Source organism: Elephantulus edwardii, unplaced genomic scaffold, assembly GCF_000299155.1.
Source record: "Elephantulus edwardii isolate Elephantulus edwardi_28Jun2011 unplaced genomic scaffold, EleEdw1.0 scaffold00011, whole genome shotgun sequence".
Taxonomy (NCBI): Eukaryota; Metazoa; Chordata; class Mammalia; order Macroscelidea; family Macroscelididae; genus Elephantulus; species Elephantulus edwardii.
The window spans coordinates 8,499,669-8,518,739 of record NW_006399761.1 but is presented as its reverse complement, the minus strand read 5'-3'; the positions used below and the strand labels follow the sequence as shown (position 1 = coordinate 8,518,739).

General features: G+C 40.5%; 1 protein-coding gene across 3 annotated transcripts in view; it reads left to right on the top strand.

Annotated features, from left to right (window-relative positions):
- NRXN1 (neurexin 1) overlaps positions 1-19,071 on the top strand; it is a 1,383,864-nt gene that overhangs the window by 696,274 nt on the left and 668,519 nt on the right. For all 3 annotated transcript variants that reach the window (XM_006880912.1, XM_006880911.1, XM_006880913.1), the window contains 2 exons: positions 8,898-9,071; positions 18,628-18,747. In XM_006880912.1, the coding sequence (XP_006880974.1) occupies positions 8,898-9,071; positions 18,628-18,747 (294 nt within the window). The remainder of the gene's footprint in view (positions 1-8,897; positions 9,072-18,627; positions 18,748-19,071) is intronic.

Sequence of the window (19,071 nt, the reverse complement as noted above, 5' to 3'; positions counted from 1 at the left end):
AAAGCCCCAGAACCTATCCTAGAACTTTTGTGTGTGTGGGGGGGGCGCGCTATAGTGTTTATTAGGGAACCTAGAAGGCTACAGTTCAGGTTGACATCAGAATACGATCCTTTAAGTCTTGATTGTTTCTCAAGTGTACAATTCCTTTAGTCCAGACAGCTTCTCTGGTGTATTCATGTGCCCTTGAACCTTCAGCCTCATGGCTTAAGTCAGTGGTACAAAGTCCCCTGAGACCTACCAGTGGTGGTGTCTTTTCTCAGTCTTCCAGCAAGCTAAGGTGAAGGCCCAAGTCCAGTGTGGTGAGACAGCAGTCCCCAAAGTCAGCTCTGTCTCAGGCTGGTCGCTGGTTCTCTGCTGAGGTTGCTGCCGCTCTTGTGTAGATTTCAGTCTGACTCGACCCAGGAACCTCTGTCTCCGGAGGACGCACATTGTACTCTTTGCTTCCTGGTAGTGAGATTCCTACTTGTGCTGCTAAATTTGCTCAGTTTAACTTAGTATGATTGGAAGAATGGACCAAGTCCGTAATGACGACTTTATTTGCACAATATGTTCACTTTGTGCGGTCAGATATCCATTTGATTTGTAGGTTAGTCCATATCACTTTTTTACTTTGTGGTGAAGGTCAAAAGTTGATGAATGCAAAAGCTGTTCAGAACAATAACTCCTGGGTACCACCGTATTGTATACTTTTATGGAAATCAGAATGGATCAATACTGAACAAATGAAACAAATAGAAGTCTAAAGTTATACAAAGACAGACTGTAAGGCATAGATAGGCAAATCCAAGGCATCAGGCATGAGATACAGCACAATAAGGAGATGTAAGGCTGGACACATTCTTGGCATTAACTGACTTCATCTTCACAGCAGCCCTGTGGCATACACACTATTATTATTAGATGCTATCAGCTATGATTCACAGTGACTCTATGAACAATGGAACATTAAGTCCCATCCTTTAAAAGAAGAAAGTTCATACAACCTTATTTATATTATCTTAGTTATTGGCTCCCAGACCTTTTTCCCACGTCACAACCTATCTTTTCCAAGCCAAAGCTTTATAACACTGGATCCCTGTTAGGCATTTGACTGTGTGAGTCTTAACAAATTATGGATAGCATTGAGAAGAATGGGAATGCCCACTTTATTCAGATCATACAGAATCTGTCCGTAATCCAAGCATAGTTTAAAGTCAGCAAAAGTACGTGTGAGGGCTGTGTTCTTTACCATGTCTGTTCAATATACATGCTGAGCAGATGTTGCGAGAAGCGGACTTCGTGAAGGAGAATGTGGCAACAAGATTGGAAGAGGACTCATCGACACCCAGCATTATGCAGCTGTCACAACCTTTGCTTGCAGAAAGTGCAGACTCACTTACTGCAGATGATCAAAGACTGCAGCTCTCAGTGTGGATCACAGCTTGTTTTTGTTGTTAGGTAGCTTGATTCAGAACCCATTCATAGCTGACCCTCCAGCTGGTTTCCAAAGACTGAAAGTCGTATGGGAGAAGACTGCCCGCCTTTCTTCCAAGAAGGATCACACCTTAACGTTAAGAAGACAAAAAAACTTCACAGCTTCACCAGTACACAACAGTGTGATAAAGAGGGGAAAAAAAGATTGACGTTGTCAATGATTTCATTTTACTTGAATCCACAATCAGCACCCATGGAAGCCACAGACAAGAACTAAAGAGACATGTCACACCGGGAAAACCTTCTGTCAAGGACCACTTTACACTGCAGAGAGACAACAAGGATGTTAACATAAAGACGAAGGTGTGCGTGACCCAAGCCAGGACATTTCCCACTGCTTCGCATGCATGTGAAAGCCACATGATGAAGAAGGGTGGATCTAATGCAAAGAACTAATGTGTCTCTACCACAGTCAATGATAGAGCCTCTATCTGTAGACAAATCTAACTAAGAGACTGGTGCTTTTGTCTCTTCTCATAGTTGCCCAGCTCCTACAGAACGCTTCTCTACAACATTACCCCACACCTTCCTTCAAGTAGCATTCTTGACAGAAACACATGACTTGTTTACAGATGGCACGAGAGGTCAGGGAACAGTAGACTGTTTCTTTAAGAACCGGGGTCTCCAGATGTTTTCCTTTGTCATGCTTGATGCAGGATCTCTTTGGTCAGGGATGCTGCAACTCCATCTTTGCCTTGTCCCTTGCCTGTGTGACCTACTTTTAAAAACCCGTGAATGAATGGATAGAGGATAGACAAGTGAAAGTGTATTATTTATTTCCATAAATGAAGTCAGTCATCAGTGCTTGGAAGAAGGTGAGCAAAGACTGGTTTCAAGTCGGTAGAAAACTCAGTCTCCTGTTTATCACAGCTCTCCTCCGCATAGAGAGTCATTAAGACGTGCATCCTTTCCCCCCATGCCTGAGAGCATGCCTTCAAGGTTCCATTAGTGCTAATGGGTCATTTTTCTCCCATCACCCGGAGAATGGAACAGAGCAGCTGCATCTTTGATGAAGCATTCATAGTACACAAGGCACAGGACACTTAAGTGTTTTCTTCATATGGCAATCCACTGAGGGGCCTTCAACTGCTCTCTCCTACATGGAGATTGTAGAAGGACAAGGCTGAGTAGTGGCGCTAAGAGCATCTGCAGCAATAAAAGTGAGAACAGTCCCCCTACTTGCAAAGACAAGCGCATCTACCTCAGTATTGTTAAGGCTTCTGTCCTGTTCCTGCCTGAATCAATATTGTTTCTTCTTTAGTCACTTATGGGAGATATTACCACTCCTCTCCCATAAGCTTTAAAAAGCGGTTCAGTCAAGACAGTTCGCTGATTGGGAAAATGGGAATTGCAGCAGGAAGTGGAGAGAGGGAGGGGGAGAGGCAATCTGTTTTAGAAGTAGCTCTCCCCTCAGATTTAATATCCCCATTGTTTCTTGTTTGAATCTTTTCTCTTGGAAAGATTGAGCACCATCCGTATTTACTGACTTCCCCCTGTGTGCAGATCCCAACACTAGGAACAATTGGAACTTGTAGAAGAGGGAAAATACGTGGTCTCTCTCTTCCATGAGTTCACAATCACAACCAGAATGATTGGTTAAGTATATATAGCATTCTACACTTTTGGTAGCAGATTCCACATTGAAAAGACAGGGACGGTGGCAAGATATTTTTTATTCAACTTCCCACTGTTGTCGATACAGAGGAGAGCTCCTATTCCCTAACAAGTTGAGTCCAACAAATGAATGAAGGGAGTCTTCTTTCACATTCATGTTTGACCTCTTAGAGGCTAAACCTTATCCCACTAATGCCCATGGGCAAGGAAGGAAAAAAAGACAAACCACTTTCTTTTTTCTAGAACTCAACTTGATTTTCTATTTTGAGCTCTCCATCTTTGAAAATGAAAATCTCAGACCACTGATTCCTGAAAATGTAATCGCAGACCACTTCTGTTCCCTTCTTTGTGTAGGGCTCAGTCTAAATTAGGATGAGAGACTTTACATTGTCCTAATGTCTGGGAGGTAGAGGGTAGTGCCATGGGAGCTGGGGTCTAAAATTCTATATTTACAACCCAGGTGCAGCATCCTCATTCTTGCAAACCCTTTACTTCACTCTCTCTGTCTTCTGTTTCTGCGGTGGTCACGTTGTTAGGCACTCAAGAGTCAACTACATCTCACATGAACCACTGTTAGGAAACTGGACCTATCCTGTGCCTTCTGTGGCATCTCTGATGTCACTCTGAGTGTTGTTCCCACACTAAGGTGGAATATGGAATCTTAGTCTAGGCAGTCATTACCTAGGGCGTATTTAAATCGACCCAGGAGCCATTTCTTCTCAAAGCTCTCATTGCTGCTTTGAATTTTTCTCTTAAATCAGCACCATTCTCTTGTCTTCCTCCAAACCACTTGACATTTTGACACCAACAGGGACAGCAATGGCCATTAAGTCAAAATACCGTGTCCTTGGCATCATCGGTGGCGACCGCTTACAGTGTTTCTCGTCTAAGTTTCTTTCTCGCTTGCTGACACTGAGGGCAGGAAAGCTTTACTTCGTTCCTATAATCATTGACACTAAAAATATTCTCTCTTTTGGGCCTCCTAGAGACTGTGCTTTTAAAACGCAAATACAGAAAGATAATTTTACATCTCTGATTTCCATTTCATGCTCCTTTTCTGAGGCAACTAAGACACAATCCCTTTCTATTAAAATGACAGAAAAGACTAAGGTGAAAAATAAGCATGAAGGATAAAAAAAAATCAATTAATAGATCAAAAATATCATCCCATTCCAGATTACAAATAGGCGACTTTTTAATATTAAAGATTACATTTGTTCAGCCGATAATTTCTTTAAAAAAATTAAGATATTGAGAAAGCAGATCTACCCAGGACTTTAAACCCAAAGTCTATGACACTGGTAATCTCCTATGATTACTTACAGCATTAGCTAGTAGGTCAAGAGACCTGAGTTCTCAGTGATTGTAATAATGTGACTTTGAGAAAGCCACATAAATCCCGTGTGCCACAATTTACTCATCAGTACTACTGAAGAGTGCTGGCCCCTGGGTTAGATTTTACCCTACTTACAGGCTCATAATTTAGCTTATTACTGTTTTGTGAATGCTGGCAGAGGGCTCAAGCTTCCTGGGTCAGAGAGGAGGGACTGTATTACTCATGGCACACAACAAATGGCAAAAGCATCAGAATGTGTGTCACTTCTCCTTGTCTCCAAGCCAAGGGCAAAGCAGCAAGTTCAAGGGATGCAAGAGGTTGGCATCACAACTGAGATATATTGACTTGGGGAATCTGCACGTATGTAGCAAGCCAGAAGCAAGGCTCTCCTCTAAAGGGATCATCGCCTCAGCCATGAGTTTGAGCACTGCAAGGGCAATGGTGAGAGGATCTGATAAGATAAGGCAGGAGGCCCTGTCCTTGTCATGCACAGCAAGAAAGGTCAAGGATGTTTAGTGACCTAAGAGAACTGTCACTCTCAGTAACACTTGGCCTAGGTATAGTTACGTTAGGTCATTCCAATCAACAGATCAAGGATCTGGTCTTGACTTGACCCCATGTTGACGATATATGATGAATCATCTAGACCCTTGAGTCTTAGTTTTCTCTTTTGTACCTGTCTTGCTTAACTCATTGGAGTGTTTGGGTGTTCAAGAATAGGAGAGAAAAAAATTTATTTAGAAGTCAAAGTTTATGAGAATATTTGTTACACTTTAAGGGTAACAGATTGATGTTTTATAGCTATCATTCCTTGGCCTGATGTTTTTATCAGTGGCTGGAGAGTTGCATGAGATAAAAAGGTACCAAGGATCAGGGAAGTGGAGAGAATGGTTGATGTGTGATTTTGCTGTTATTGTTGTTAGGGGCTGTCAAGTCAACTGTCATCATGACAGCCCAGCGAATGACAGATCTGTTCTTTGCCCTGTTCTTTGTTGTCCTCATGGTCTCCACCATACAGGAGCGCATTGTTGCAATCGCTGTGTCAGTCCGTTTCCACGGGGGTCGGCTTCTCTTTAACGGACCCTCCACCTTCCCCAGCATGATGTCTGTTGACCCCCTGTCATAGCATGCCCAAAGCATGTGAGATGAAGTTTCACCACTGTTACCTGTGAGCAGCATCTGTGTGCATTTCCGCCCAAGCAGATTTTCTTTTGACAGAATTATACTGAATTTGTATATTCAGTACTCTTCTTCTACACCATAACCCAGAGTCATCCATTCGTTTTTTCATTTTCTTTATACACTGTCCAACTTTCAGGTGTATACAAAGCGATTTATAATATCTTGGTTCAGATCAGGTATACCTTGGTCTTCAAACTTACCCTTGCTCTTTAGCACTTTATTTTTTTAATATAATTTTATTATTTGTGTGTGTGTGTGTGTACTGTCAAATCGGATCTGAATGGTACAGGAGGAGATTGTCCCTCCTTCTCCAGCAGAGCATCTGGTAGATTCAAACTATGTACCTCTGGGATTGCAGTTCAACTTCCTGCCACTAGGCCACCAGAGCTCCCTGTTCTTTAGCACTTTAAAGAGGTCTTTGATGGCAGGTTTTCCCAGTGCAATAGTTGCCTGTGATAGAATATTATAATTACAATGGAAAGTTGTAGACAAATATAACACTAATGTGTTATTGCTACTTTTAACCAAACCTAAGGCCAAATATTTCCTCATACCAACTGTATGAACAGAGTAGAACTTCCCCATAATGTTTCCAAGTCAGGTAACCCATAGAGAGTTGAACTGATAACCCAAAATTGGCACCTATCTGGAGGAGACTGGAGTCCACTAGTTCACCAGGCTTTGTGGAAAGAAGTTGTACCCTCTTTTCCCCATGTGGTTTACAGCCCCACCATACCTGCTGGAGGGTCAGCTATGAGTCTGTCTGAATCCTAATAAATGCAGACTGTCTTCACTTAGAGGGGCTGATGACTGGAAACATCTGGCTTATCAGTTCATGTTCACGTGCTAAATGACTATACCACCAGGCTTCCTTGAACTTGTAAACAGGAGCAAAGCAATGAGTTAAGCATTTTTTCCCATATTATCGTTTTGTAAAAATATTTTTTATTCATTGTGACACATATTCTCCCCACCCTTCCCCAGTCCACCCTTGTTCCAGAATCTTGTCATACAGGTAATGCCAAATCATAGCTTCCTTTTGGACAATTCTTCTCCTCATCTGTTCTATTGTAGTTCATTATCTGTCCACTCTTTCCCCATTCTCTCCCCAATACCCTTGTCTTGGAATTTCTGAAAATATCTTTCTTAGAACCTGCATTGATTGTCTAAGCAGTAGTTAATCATATCTATTAAAGGCCATCTAGGTAAGATGAATGACCTGGGGTAGGAAGAAGACTAGAATCATAAGTAGAGAATCATAGATAGATTGTTACCCTTTTGAGAAGTTGAAGACCATTAAGTTGGGAAATCCTAAGCCTGGAGACCTAGGAAATTTAAAAAAGTAAAGATTACAAGGCAAAGCGAAGTGATTAGAAACTGTAATAGTGGACCACTCACTTCCTAACAGAACCCAGAACATCACCAGTTGGGGGGTTGTGAGAACACAAGGAGTCTTGATTTTCACTGAAATCACACCTGAAATAGTGTGATTTCCAGGAGCTTCTTTTTTTAAAAAATTATTATTAAATTTTATTAGTTTTAATGAACATTTACAGAGATTTTGGGTTTTCCTTCATTCATTGTTGCATTCCAGGAGCTTCTTATGGAACTAAGTTAGTGATCCAGGCAGGTACGAATGATACTGAATAAATCTAGAGCAAAGGATGCTGAGTGGCACCCATCAATTACAAACGGACAATTGTGGTGTAAGAGCCCTATTGTTGAAAAGCGTCTTAGGAGTGGTTTACACAGAGAATCCGTCTTGGAGAGCAAACAGAGAGGTGAGAGAGAGAAAAGGGAGTGAAAAAAGAGTTAAGTAGTTAAGTGAAGGAGAAAATGATACATAATAAGGGTTGTAATTAACTAAGGGTGTTGTTCTTGATATGTACAGTCAAGTCAGAACTGACCTGTGGCTGACCCTTCAGTGGGTTTTCAGACACAGTTAATCTCAAGGGAGGAGACTGTCCATCCTTCTCCCACAGAACAGCTTGTAGATTTGAACCACATGCCTTTGAGATTACAGCACAGTCTCTTAACACTAGGCAACCAGAGTTCCCTAATTAACAGATATGACATTGTAATTAATTAGCCATCAGTCTGACAGTCTGACGCTATTTCCACGCTGGAAAGATGAGCCTAACAACCTGCAAAGGTGTGTTTTCTGGTTTGGGATTGATATTAGGATGTGGCTTTGCTCACAATAAGGTGCAAGCTGATTGGATGTGGCCTCTTATTTTAAAAGGCTTTTGGCTGTCAGTCTGGGACTGTTTCCAGGATGGGAGGATGAGCGGAAAGGCCAGATTCTGCTAAGGTGTGTTTTCTGGTTTGAGATTGCTGCTTTTTGTGTATCTCCTGAATAAAACAGGCTTGGAAGCAGGCATGACATCCACTTTTAAAAAAAAAGCTTGCCTCCAGAAGCTATATGAACTGGAGAAAAGATGAAAATTTTCTGTTCAAGACTTTCTCGTTCATAGGATCTCTATGGGTCATCTGTGACTTTATGGCACTTAACAACAAACAACAATTAATTAAATCAATCCGTAGACACAAGCCCCAAAGATAAGTTATAAATAAGAAAATATGCTGAAGCTTAGTAGAAAAGTTGACCCTAAGCCTTGGAGAGATGTTGAGATCCAGATGAACTGACAAACCCAGCAGTTTTATTAAGGAGGTGGATTTAATAGTAATGTCTCCTGACTGATTGTCTCGTATAAACCTCTGGTTAATAATACTGCTACCAGTATTGCTTTTAGTAAATCCTCATAGAAAATGTCTGTAATATGTTATTAAATTAGATTGCACCTCTTTTATAAAGGAGAGTCTGATCAGAGAAGTTAAGCAACATGCTGAAAGTCACAGAATTGGAAGATAACTGAGCTTGGATCTTAGTGATTTTTTTTTTAATCATTATGTAAGTTGATGTTAACGAGGTCATGTCCTCTTTATCTTTTGTGCCTTTAAGCATTATGTAGTGTCCTCCTTGATCTCTTAGGGTGGTTTTGATTTGAGCTTGCAATTTTTTTACAAGGGCATGTAACCCTGTGGCCCATGCTCTTTTCTGAACACTTTTCATTTCGTACCGTTATTTCTCCATGTGAAATGCCCACAAGACGTGAATTCTACAGCTTACTTTGTTATATCCGCATCTCTGTTGTGTAGCTTTGGGGAAATAGTCGAGTATAGTTTTAACTTGTTTGGATCATTTCATTAAAGAGCTCCCTCACTATTGTCTCTTTGTTTTGCTTCTGCCCTGCCCTACTGTATGTTAAAAATGACTTCCTTCTTCCCACAGGTGACCTGTATATAGGGGGAGTGGCTAAAGAAACCTACAAATCCTTGCCGAAGCTGGTCCATGCCAAAGAGGGCTTCCAGGGCTGCCTGGCATCGGTGGATTTGAACGGGCGACTTCCGGACCTTATTTCGGATGCTCTTTTCTGCAATGGACAGATTGAGAGAGGATGTGAAGGTACTGGTGGATCTCTGTTTGCACCCTGTAGAGAATTCCAAGTTGACCAGTAAATGAGAACAAATCTCAGTAGCCCGCACAATGAATCGCTGCCAATTCTGTCGAATCCCCACTTAGCACGTAACAGAGCCAAATGGATAAACAGCTGTTGTCAGATTGGCTCTGCTTCTCACGGTGACCCCGTGGGTCAGCACAGAATTGGGCTCCAAAGGGCTTACGATGACTGATTTATCAGAAGTAGGTTCCTACACCTTTCTTCCAAGGTTACTAAGGATGGGCTCAGACATCAAAATTTTGGTTAGCAGCCAAAAATGTAAACTATTTACAGGAACTGTTAACTGTTTAGGACTTCCGTTTTAGGACTATGATGTCCTTATTCATGCTTTTACCTTTTTTCTGCTGTGAGTCTTTTACTTCCCTGTGCTGCTCATACCTACCTGGCCTGTTGTGTGTTACGCAGTTCTCCGCTGCTTGCTTTATTGCACTGAATAGATACCCTTAGACCAGAAAGAATATATTTCCTCTACCTAATACTAATCAAGTTGTTAGTAATCCCCATAAACAAGGATACAGCAGGTGCATAAGCTTAGAGAGCCCATTTTCAAATCACTTTGGTTCTTGTCTACCTGGCAGCAAGAATATCTTCCTATGCTATTAGTTTGTTTTCACAAAATAGGTTTTCTGTATTATCCAGGGCTGAACTTCCATATCAGAAATGTGCTCAAGGATCTTCCTGTTCTTTTGTGCTCTCTAGCAGACAAAGATCTGGGGGAGTACTCTTTTGATTGCTACTTTTCATTTTAGATCATTTTCGCTTCTACACCTCAGATCCTTTGAGCCAATTCTTCTTCCCCAAAAAAATGTAATTGAATCATATTATCTTTAATTTTGTAACCCTGGATGTGTTGCTGCTTTTGCTTTAATGCTGAACACAGTTTTGGCCATTTTAAAATTTTTAGATTCTGGAAAAATCCTTACGCAGGAGAAGAGGTACAAAGAACTGTGACTTCCTACCCCCGCCCCAAAAGATTAGCAGTCAGTGCTTCTCGGGCAAAATAATGCCATTAGATTTTGTGATTATCTGGGTATGTAGAATTCTTACCTTCACTTGAAAATGTATTTTTTCTGTCAGCAACATATCCCTCTATGAGATGTTAAAAGCGATTCAAAACATAGTTTAATCATGCCAGAGGATAAGATTCTTTACAGAAAGATTGTTTTAATTTTTTTTTCAGTCTTATAGCAGTATTTATCTTCTTTGTTCCAAATTTTTATATAATAGGCTTTAGTAGAACAAAAGAAAAAATGGTTGCTTTTTCACAAATTTTTTAAAGAAAGCAAGATTGCCTTAATAAAACCCTTCCAATAAGTGGATCTGGACATTTGGATGACACAAATGGTAGATGTCTCCACTAGCCGGAAGGCTGGCAGTTCCAATCCAACAAGAGATTGATTCAAGAGACAGGCATAGGACTCTGTTTCTGAATGGTCCCATTGAGAAGCTTTGACGGCTCCTTGGAGATGTTACACTTTGCATCTTTGAAGTCACCATGAATCAGAATTGATGTGACGACTCAGAACAACAGATATCAATGGATAGCAGGATAAAGAACATTTTTAGGTCTTGGGAATTATATACTTCATGAGCATATTGTTGGTTGTTGTTGTGTGCCATCAATTAAGAACCAACCCATAGCTGACCTTCTAGTGGGTTTTCAGAAGTAATTAATCACACAGGAAGAAACTGCCCATCCATCTCCCACAGAGCGGCTGGTGGATTTGAACCGCAAGCCTCTGGCATTGCAGCGCACCTCTTGCCATAAAGAGTATATTTTAAAAAAGCCTTGATAGTGCAATAGTTAAGCACTAACTAAAAGTTGATGGTTCAGACCCACCAGCCATTGCACTGATGGCAACATGTTAACAGAATTTAACGCATAACCATTTCATCCTTGTACAATTCCTTGGAATAATTTTACAGGTATTTGGTCCAGCCATAATTTATAAGATTCACATATTTTTAGGACTATTGATCACAGTCTATGTACAAGACCAATTGTCTCTCTAAGGAAACATTTCTTCCTAGCATTTGCATCTATCACACATGGAAATTACTTCCATATTCACAAGAATAGTTTAATTTGGACATTTATCCTAAGTCAGATTTTCCATTCTCTTTCCTTGTAAAAGACCCACGAATCCCTAGGCCCTTGGTCCTTAACAATCACTTGTTGTCTTCTTGAGTTCAGTTCTAATCATGGTGCCCTCATATATTTCAGAATAGAAATGCACCCTGATTGGTTTCCATGAGATGATTCTGCCCATGAGAAGCAGAAAAGCCAAGTCCGTTTCCAATTTCTGATTCTAACGATTAACAGTTGGTAATGACCACAGTTCTTTACAGAGCACATCTAAACTAGGAGAAAAACCGGGCCCTGTCAGAGCCCTTTATTAACGTCTCTGCAACCTCAGGATCTCTCCACGTGTACGGTGGTGGCAAATCTTCCAACAGGTTGCTCCTAGCTACCTAGCGACCATACTTTGAGAAGCAGAGCTTTGGATACCCATATTTACTTTACATTAAAAAAAAAAAGCCCAAAGCCCATAGAGATTTGTAATCAGTTACCAGTCTCTATTAAATTCAGTACTGAGTCAAAAGGCCTTCCGTGCGTAGAGCTAAGGAAAATAAAAATGAAGTTCAGTTACTCTCCAGATTTCCTTTACCATTCAGTTCTGAAACTCCTTTGTACAATGCAGGCATAGTTTTCTATTTAATTCTAAAATATACCATGTGCTATATTATGTTAATCTTTAGAATTCTATAAATTTGGTGTTCAAACCCAGTACACTGGATTTTTAGGAACAAAAATTTAGACATGAAGGACAGGACAAGAAGTGATTGTTGAAGACCAACCAAGAACTTTTTGTTTGTAAGCAGCTTGGAGGCTGCTGGATCTTTTTCAGATGGCCACATCGAGCTTTAGAGGTGTATGTTGACGTGTGTAGGGCCACACACCTCGTGGATGGAGGATAGTATCTTCGCACTCAGGTTTGCTTTACTTGGAAACTCAGGTGTCTAAGCACATCCTACTAATGCTTCTTTGGCTGTCAGAGACTGTAATTTTACTTTCTCTTCCTCTTCCCTTTCCTATTCAGACATATCCTTTAGTCTTTTTAATACAAATGCACTTGTATTAAATGGGGGATTTCCCCCCCCCCATCTCATTCAGTGATAAAATAAAAGGGGAATTATGTAACTGGAGGAAAAGGGTCGGGGGAATAATAAATTCAGGGCTCTGTCTTGTGAAAAAGGCCTGTCAGGGTTTGAATATTGTTCTAGAAGGTGAGGACTTTGAAAAATGTGTCTTGTCAGGCACAGACATGCATCCTCTGATAATGCCTAAATACGAAAAGACTGTTGTGAGAATGGAAAAAAAATAATAATAAAGGACGTCTTTAGAGAGGACTGGCAGGTCCTCTGAGTGGCTGTTCTACTATATGGACAGATTATTTTTCAGGACTGTGGTTTTACTATTTTTAGAGATTCCTGTTGCTGAACCATTGGATTTCTGAGCATTTTAGCTAAACATAAAAGCAAACTCCTTCTTTACCAGGACTTCTCAGCTCTCCTCTCTTCTGTGTGCAGATAAGGGGCCTGGAGCAAACACGTCTTCAGTAACACAGCCTCTGACCTTAAGAGGGCTTCTGCCTATCCCTTCTTTGTTCATATCATAAAAAAAAAAAAGCTAAGGAATATTGCCTGAAGAGGTTTGTTGTTGTTGTTGTTGTTTTTACTACTTTTTAAAAGCACTCATTATTTTCAGTCTCTAATTCATCTTGCAAAATGAAGATCAATAGACCACTTACCTCTCATGGGCTGGGACAGCAGCTAAAACCTTAGCGATATAAGTAGTTCCTGCACTTAGATGCAGTTGTCAAGAAACTAATGCTTTCCGATCTCTCAGTAGTAGTTGCAGCAATAATGGTAATTAGTCATTCTGTTCACTTATGTGGTGATGGTGGTGGTGGTAGATGCTGTCTGGTTGGGCTGAGCGGTCAGTGATCCTTTTCACAAGAGAATGAAACACCTCACCTTCATTATAACCACCTTTCTTCTCATCGTCACCCTCGCCATCACTGCTTTGATGTGCCCATTTTTGCAGCCACTTCACCAGTCTGTCTTTTTGAAAGCACCCCCCTTTTTTTGGGTGATGATCTACTTTACAGGTGCAATGTTCTTCTCCAGGGACTGAAACCTCTTGATAACATGTCCAAAGCACATGAGATGAATCATGATCTGTGATCTGTGCTTCTGAAGAGGGTGATAGCCGTCTTTCTTCCAATACAGAGTTGTTCTTCTGAAAGGCCACAGTGTATTCCAAGTTCTTCGCCAGCACCATTGTTCACGGACATCCATTATTCTTTAGTCTTTATCATCATTTAGTCCACTTTTGTACATGTCTGTAAGACCACGGAAAATAAGATGGCATTGAGCAGAAGCACCTAAAGCTTCTAAAGTGACATCTTTGCTATTTAACACTTTAGAGAAGTCTTTTTCAGTAGATTTGCTCAGTGAAACACCTTGTTTGATTTCTTGGTTAGTTTTCGTATGAGTGTGGATTGTGGATCCCAGTAAACAGAAATCCTTGACAAGTTCAATTTTTTTTTATTATGAAGCTTTATAATCCCTACTGAAGACTGTAGTCTAATCTTCATCAGTAAATACTTCATATTCTCTTCACTTTCGGCAAGCTAGGTTGTGACATTCGCATGCTGCAAGATGACGGAGTCTTCCTCCACTCCCGATGTTGTACTCTTCTTTGTAGAGTCCAACGTCTCTGAGTCTTTGCTCAACATAAAAACTAAGTAATTGTAGTGAAAATATTTAATCCTGATACACACTTTCCCCTCATGTTCTGTTTGAATGACTGCTTCATAGTTTATGTAGAGGTTTCACATGAGCACGGTTAGATATTAGAGATGTTGCGTCTGTAAACCCTTAAGATCCACAGAGTGAATGGTCTTGGCATAGTGAACAAGCCACAGGCAGACAACTTTCTGGTATTGTCTCCAGTGTAATATTTGGCAGCTTCATGTCGATACAGTCCAGTGACCATCCTTTAATTATCTTCAGCAAAATTTACTTGGACTTGATACTATCAGTATCTCCAGCATTCGTTTTGGTCACTTTTCTTTGAAATTCATTGGCGTGTAGATTTCTTCCAGGCAAGTAGGCCAGCTCCTCCAAAATCCTTGACTCAGATGAATGTTTCCAACATTACTTTCATTTGTTGAGATAACTCAGTTGGTATCTGTCAATTATTGGAGCTTTGTTTCTTGCCACTGCTTTCTTGCAGCTCTGACTTGCTCCTTTGATACTATAGTCTCTTAATCATATGTTATCCACTAAATTCACTGACCATTGATCAAATATTTCTGTTACAGTATCAGTGCATATTCTTTCAGTCTTCTTTTGATGTTTCAGATACCATTTAGTGTTTGCCCTTATCATAGCATACCACACCTCTGTATTTTTTTTTTCTTGAATTCTTTCAGCTTAAGAAATGCCACTCATTCCTTTTGGTTTTCTGATTCCAGTTCTTTAAAAATAATTCTTTAATAATTTAATAATAGTTTATTCTGTCTTCTCGTGCTGCTTTTTTGAAATGTGTTGTTTAGCTTTTCCACTTCATCATTTCATCCATTCGCTATTCTAAGTACAAGAATAAGTTTCAGAGTCTCTTCTGACATCCAGTTTTGTGCTTTCCTCCTTCTCTCTCTTTTGAATAATCTTTACTTTCTTTGTGTATGGTATCCTGGTGTCACTGCACAAGTTCTCTGCTCTTCAGTCAGTGTTCATTGAGTGATATCTGTTGTGGACATGGGCTCTAAATGCAGGGAGGGTAACTCAAGCTTGTACTTTGCCTCTCCTGAATTTGCCTTCATTTCTTCAGCTTGAACTTAAACTTGCACTTGAGTAATTGATGTCTGTTTCCTAGTCTACCGCTACCTTCACTACAACTGATGATAGGTGGCTTTTGTAGCATCTCTTTCCACAGATAAAATCTATTTGGTTGCTTTGTAGTTCTTACCATGAAGTCCATGTGCATATTCATCATTTACATTGATGAAAAAGAACTTTGCAACAAGCAAGTCATTGCGTTCTATCAGATAGTCTTTGATGTAATTTCTGTCACCAAGACCACGGGGTTTTTTTTCAACTACTAATCCTTCTTCTGAATGCTTGTTCAAAAACAGTTCTTTTTTTCTGACTTTTACATTCTAATCAACCAGGATTACTAATGCATCTGAGTTACATGGTCTCTAAATTTCAGACTATAGAGTTGGATTTAAAAAATGAAATACAACAGACAACATCAAATCTTTTTGATCTTTGACATTGATGGTCAATTTGAATGATAGTTATATTAACTTATCTTCCTCGTTCCTGTATGGATTTTTGTCCTGTAACTGACAGAATACTATTTCAGAACAAAGCTTGAAATGTTCTTTTAAAGGTTAAATGGGATGCCATGCCTCTCCAATTTATCATTTTGACATGAATAAATCAATTCAAAATGACAGCTACTAGGTTTTTGTTGGCCAGTTCTAAATGGCAAACTATGTAGACTGTGGTGGTCCAATGCAAATTGACACACCCTAGTCCATTTCCTTGGAGGCAAAGATGAACAAAGCTTCATCTCACATACTTTAAACATGTCATTAGGAGAGACTATTCGTTGGAAAGTGCATCATCGTTGGAAAGGTGGAGGGCAGACAAAAGAGAGGAAGACCATTAACAAGGTGCATTGAAACAGTGCCTACAGCAACAGTGACGGGGCTCAAATATGTTCAAAATGATGAGGGATGCGTAGTGTAAGACAAGATCCAGGTTTGGTATGAGTTGTACTCAACTCACTGGAACCTAAAAAACTGACAGTCTATCTCAGCTCCCTAGAATGCCTAGAATATCAATCTTCAAGCATTTTATTGCACGTTTTACCAGCTTGTGATTTTTCTAGATTCATACTTTGTGCGTTGCAGAGTATTAATGAGTGCTATGGCTGTGTCTTCTCGAACTTCTCAGAGGCTTTCCAACATCCACGTCATGGAGGTTGAGTCTTCTCGGCAGAGGCATCTCTCCTGCAGAGTTGTTCTGAGCGCTTTCTGATCCGAGAGGTTCATCTCCTGGCACCTGTAGCAGACACTGTGCGGCTGCTGTGGAGGGAACTTTCCAGCGGCCCATGTTTTCAGAAGTAATTCTCTGGGTCCTTTTAGCATAGTCCGTCTTAGTCTAGAAGCTCTCCTTGAGAACAGTTTACCATGAGTGAGTGACCCTGCTCATATTTTTCAATCCCATCAGCCTAGTGTTCAACAAAATGCAAACCACGACCATATCACAAGCTGAATGACAAGAGGTAGATATGTGTGTGATAACATTATAAATATTCAGTTTACCAGATTTTCATAGACATCTCACTAAATTTTCTTGACATTCCTTTACCAAGAAAATGTATATGAGAAATGTGACTGTAAGGACATGTTTGAAAATCCATTTTGCAAACACATCAATTTATACCCAGGCTAATTATGGATAATTCTGGTGGATTCACTAAACCAAGTACTTCAGATGGCTTCACTGTTAATAGCCCTTAATTAGGCTAGTGTCTATTTTTATAAAAGCTACAGAAGTATGTTTACTATACAATACCCTCAATTTATATCCAAAGGCGATTTATGTGGGTGGTGCTATATTTTGGGGGGGTCTTCCTAAGGAAGTCCTTAATAGTCTCACCTGTAGTAGTTATTCACGGGGCACTTTCTAGAATTGAAGACAATTAGGACAATGTTTTAAAATACAGAAACACCCCTGAAATCTTGAAGCTGGAAACACTCAACCCAATGAGAGCAAGTATGAACAGTCTGCAGTGAAATCTCACAGGAGAACGCCTCTGATGTCAGCTTCAAGTGCAATAGATCACTTTGGTCTTCTCTTCCTCCTTCCATACAGGCCGAACAATATGCCCATTTTTAATAGTTGGTATTACACTGCAGCAGGGTGCTGGAAGTCAAGGGCTGACACTGTTTTAAATCTTTATTGCATCCTCAAGATGAAAGATCTGGAGGGAACGAGACGGAAAGGCATAATTGGTATGCTAATGACCACGGCCCAGTATCTGCTCATCACAGATGGGGCTGCGTGTTCCCAGTGAGCAAAACAGCCATTCTGGTGTTGCATCTATATCCATCCAAGAGAGGAAATGATACTAAAGCCCTTTTCCTTTCCCTCCATAACGTGCCATTGGCTCAATTAACCTTAATATAGGCACACATAGGGAAGTTCTAGTAAGCTGCCGCTTTTCAATTTTTTGGCTTCTCTTAAGGTTTATTGCTGTTAGTATGGATTTATTTGCTCCCCATACCACTTCTCCCCCCCTTTACAGCAGCATGCTTTTTTGAATCAGAACATTCTTCTGTGTTTGCCCCATTTCAGTACTGCTTACTAACATTTAATATATTTTGCTTTTTTTTTTTTTATTTTGCTGACAAAGTTGCATTGATGAAAGCTGACTTGCAAGGTAGATAGCCCTGTGTGTGCAAAAACAAGACTGAAACCCCATGATCCACAGTGGGAACCCAAAAATAACACCGTGACACTTTAGCGATAACTGGTTTCGGTTCAGCTTTCACGCCTCTCGTCCTTGATCCTTGGGCAGGAAGCCTTATCCCATAGCATATAGTTTGCATAAAGGCTTTCAGTCTTGGATATGTTTGTATTTAGTGCTCTGATCATACCCTTTTCAGTTCTTTATTTCTCAATGTTCTGGTTTCAATTCTCTAGAAATAGATGAGCATTCTTTTTCCTTGTATGTTACACGGGGCATGTCATTAATAGTGAATTTTATACCCTTTCTGTTTAATTGCATGAGATTGTTAACGCATGTGGATTGATACTTGCCAACGTACCTTTCCAAAGCATCCAGCAATCATGACTTTATCCACAGTTTCTGCAGGGAAACTTCTGGAACCTGTCGGGCATTTATTTTCTTTTTTTTTTTTTGGCATAATTTTCTTCAGTTATTTTTTTTAAACTTTATCTCAATTCCATGAAAGCTATAATCGCCATTCCTCATGGTGTGTCTCTTCATTGGTAAGAACTTAAGGAGATCCATGCATTTTTCTGAACTTCAAACGGCGAGAGGGAACTATTGATGATGGAATGAGACCACCCGTTACCATGACCGCACTAAAGCTTTTTTAGTATTTGTTTGCTGAGCTTAGTGGTATAGGAAATTTTGTCCTACATCGGAAACTTCAGAACACCTTCCTGTTCCAGCTTCTCTGTTTCCAATTCAGGGGTGTGAAGCAGAACTTTCCAGACTGGTTTGGTCGCACAATTTGAGGTGTTGGCAACTACTATATGTGACCCTGCCCTTGTGCAATCTGCTAAGAGTTTTGTATTTTGGGTTTGTTTGTGGTTGGGTTTTTGTTGTTTGTTTGTTTGTTTGTTTGTTTTTCCTTGAAAGCATCCAACTTTTCTTCACTTGCTTTGCAGGGCCCAGCACCACCTGCCAAGAGGACTCTTGTTCCAATCAAGGTGTGTGCTTACAGCAGTGGGACGGCTTCAGCTGTGACTGCAGCATGACCTCGTTCAGCGGGCCCCTGTGCAATGACCGTGAGTACCACTCCTTCTTTGAGCGTGGACGCCACGTCGCTGTGGCTGCCGGGCGTTGTGTGACGGCTGCGGGCCGCAGCAGCCCAGGGTCCTTGTGGCATCCACCGTGAGACTGAACGTGCAGAGTCAGCAGACAGAGTTGTTTCTATCAAAAAGATGCTGATTAAGTATTTCTTAGCTTTTTAACCAAGGAGGTCATCTGGGAAGCCATGTCAGGAGGGGGAACCTTGGTTTATCCAAATTTTTTTTTAACTTTATCTTTTTACGTTAATGATCACCTGGTTGAAAAGAATGTCTTCATTTTCTACATATGATAATTTTCCC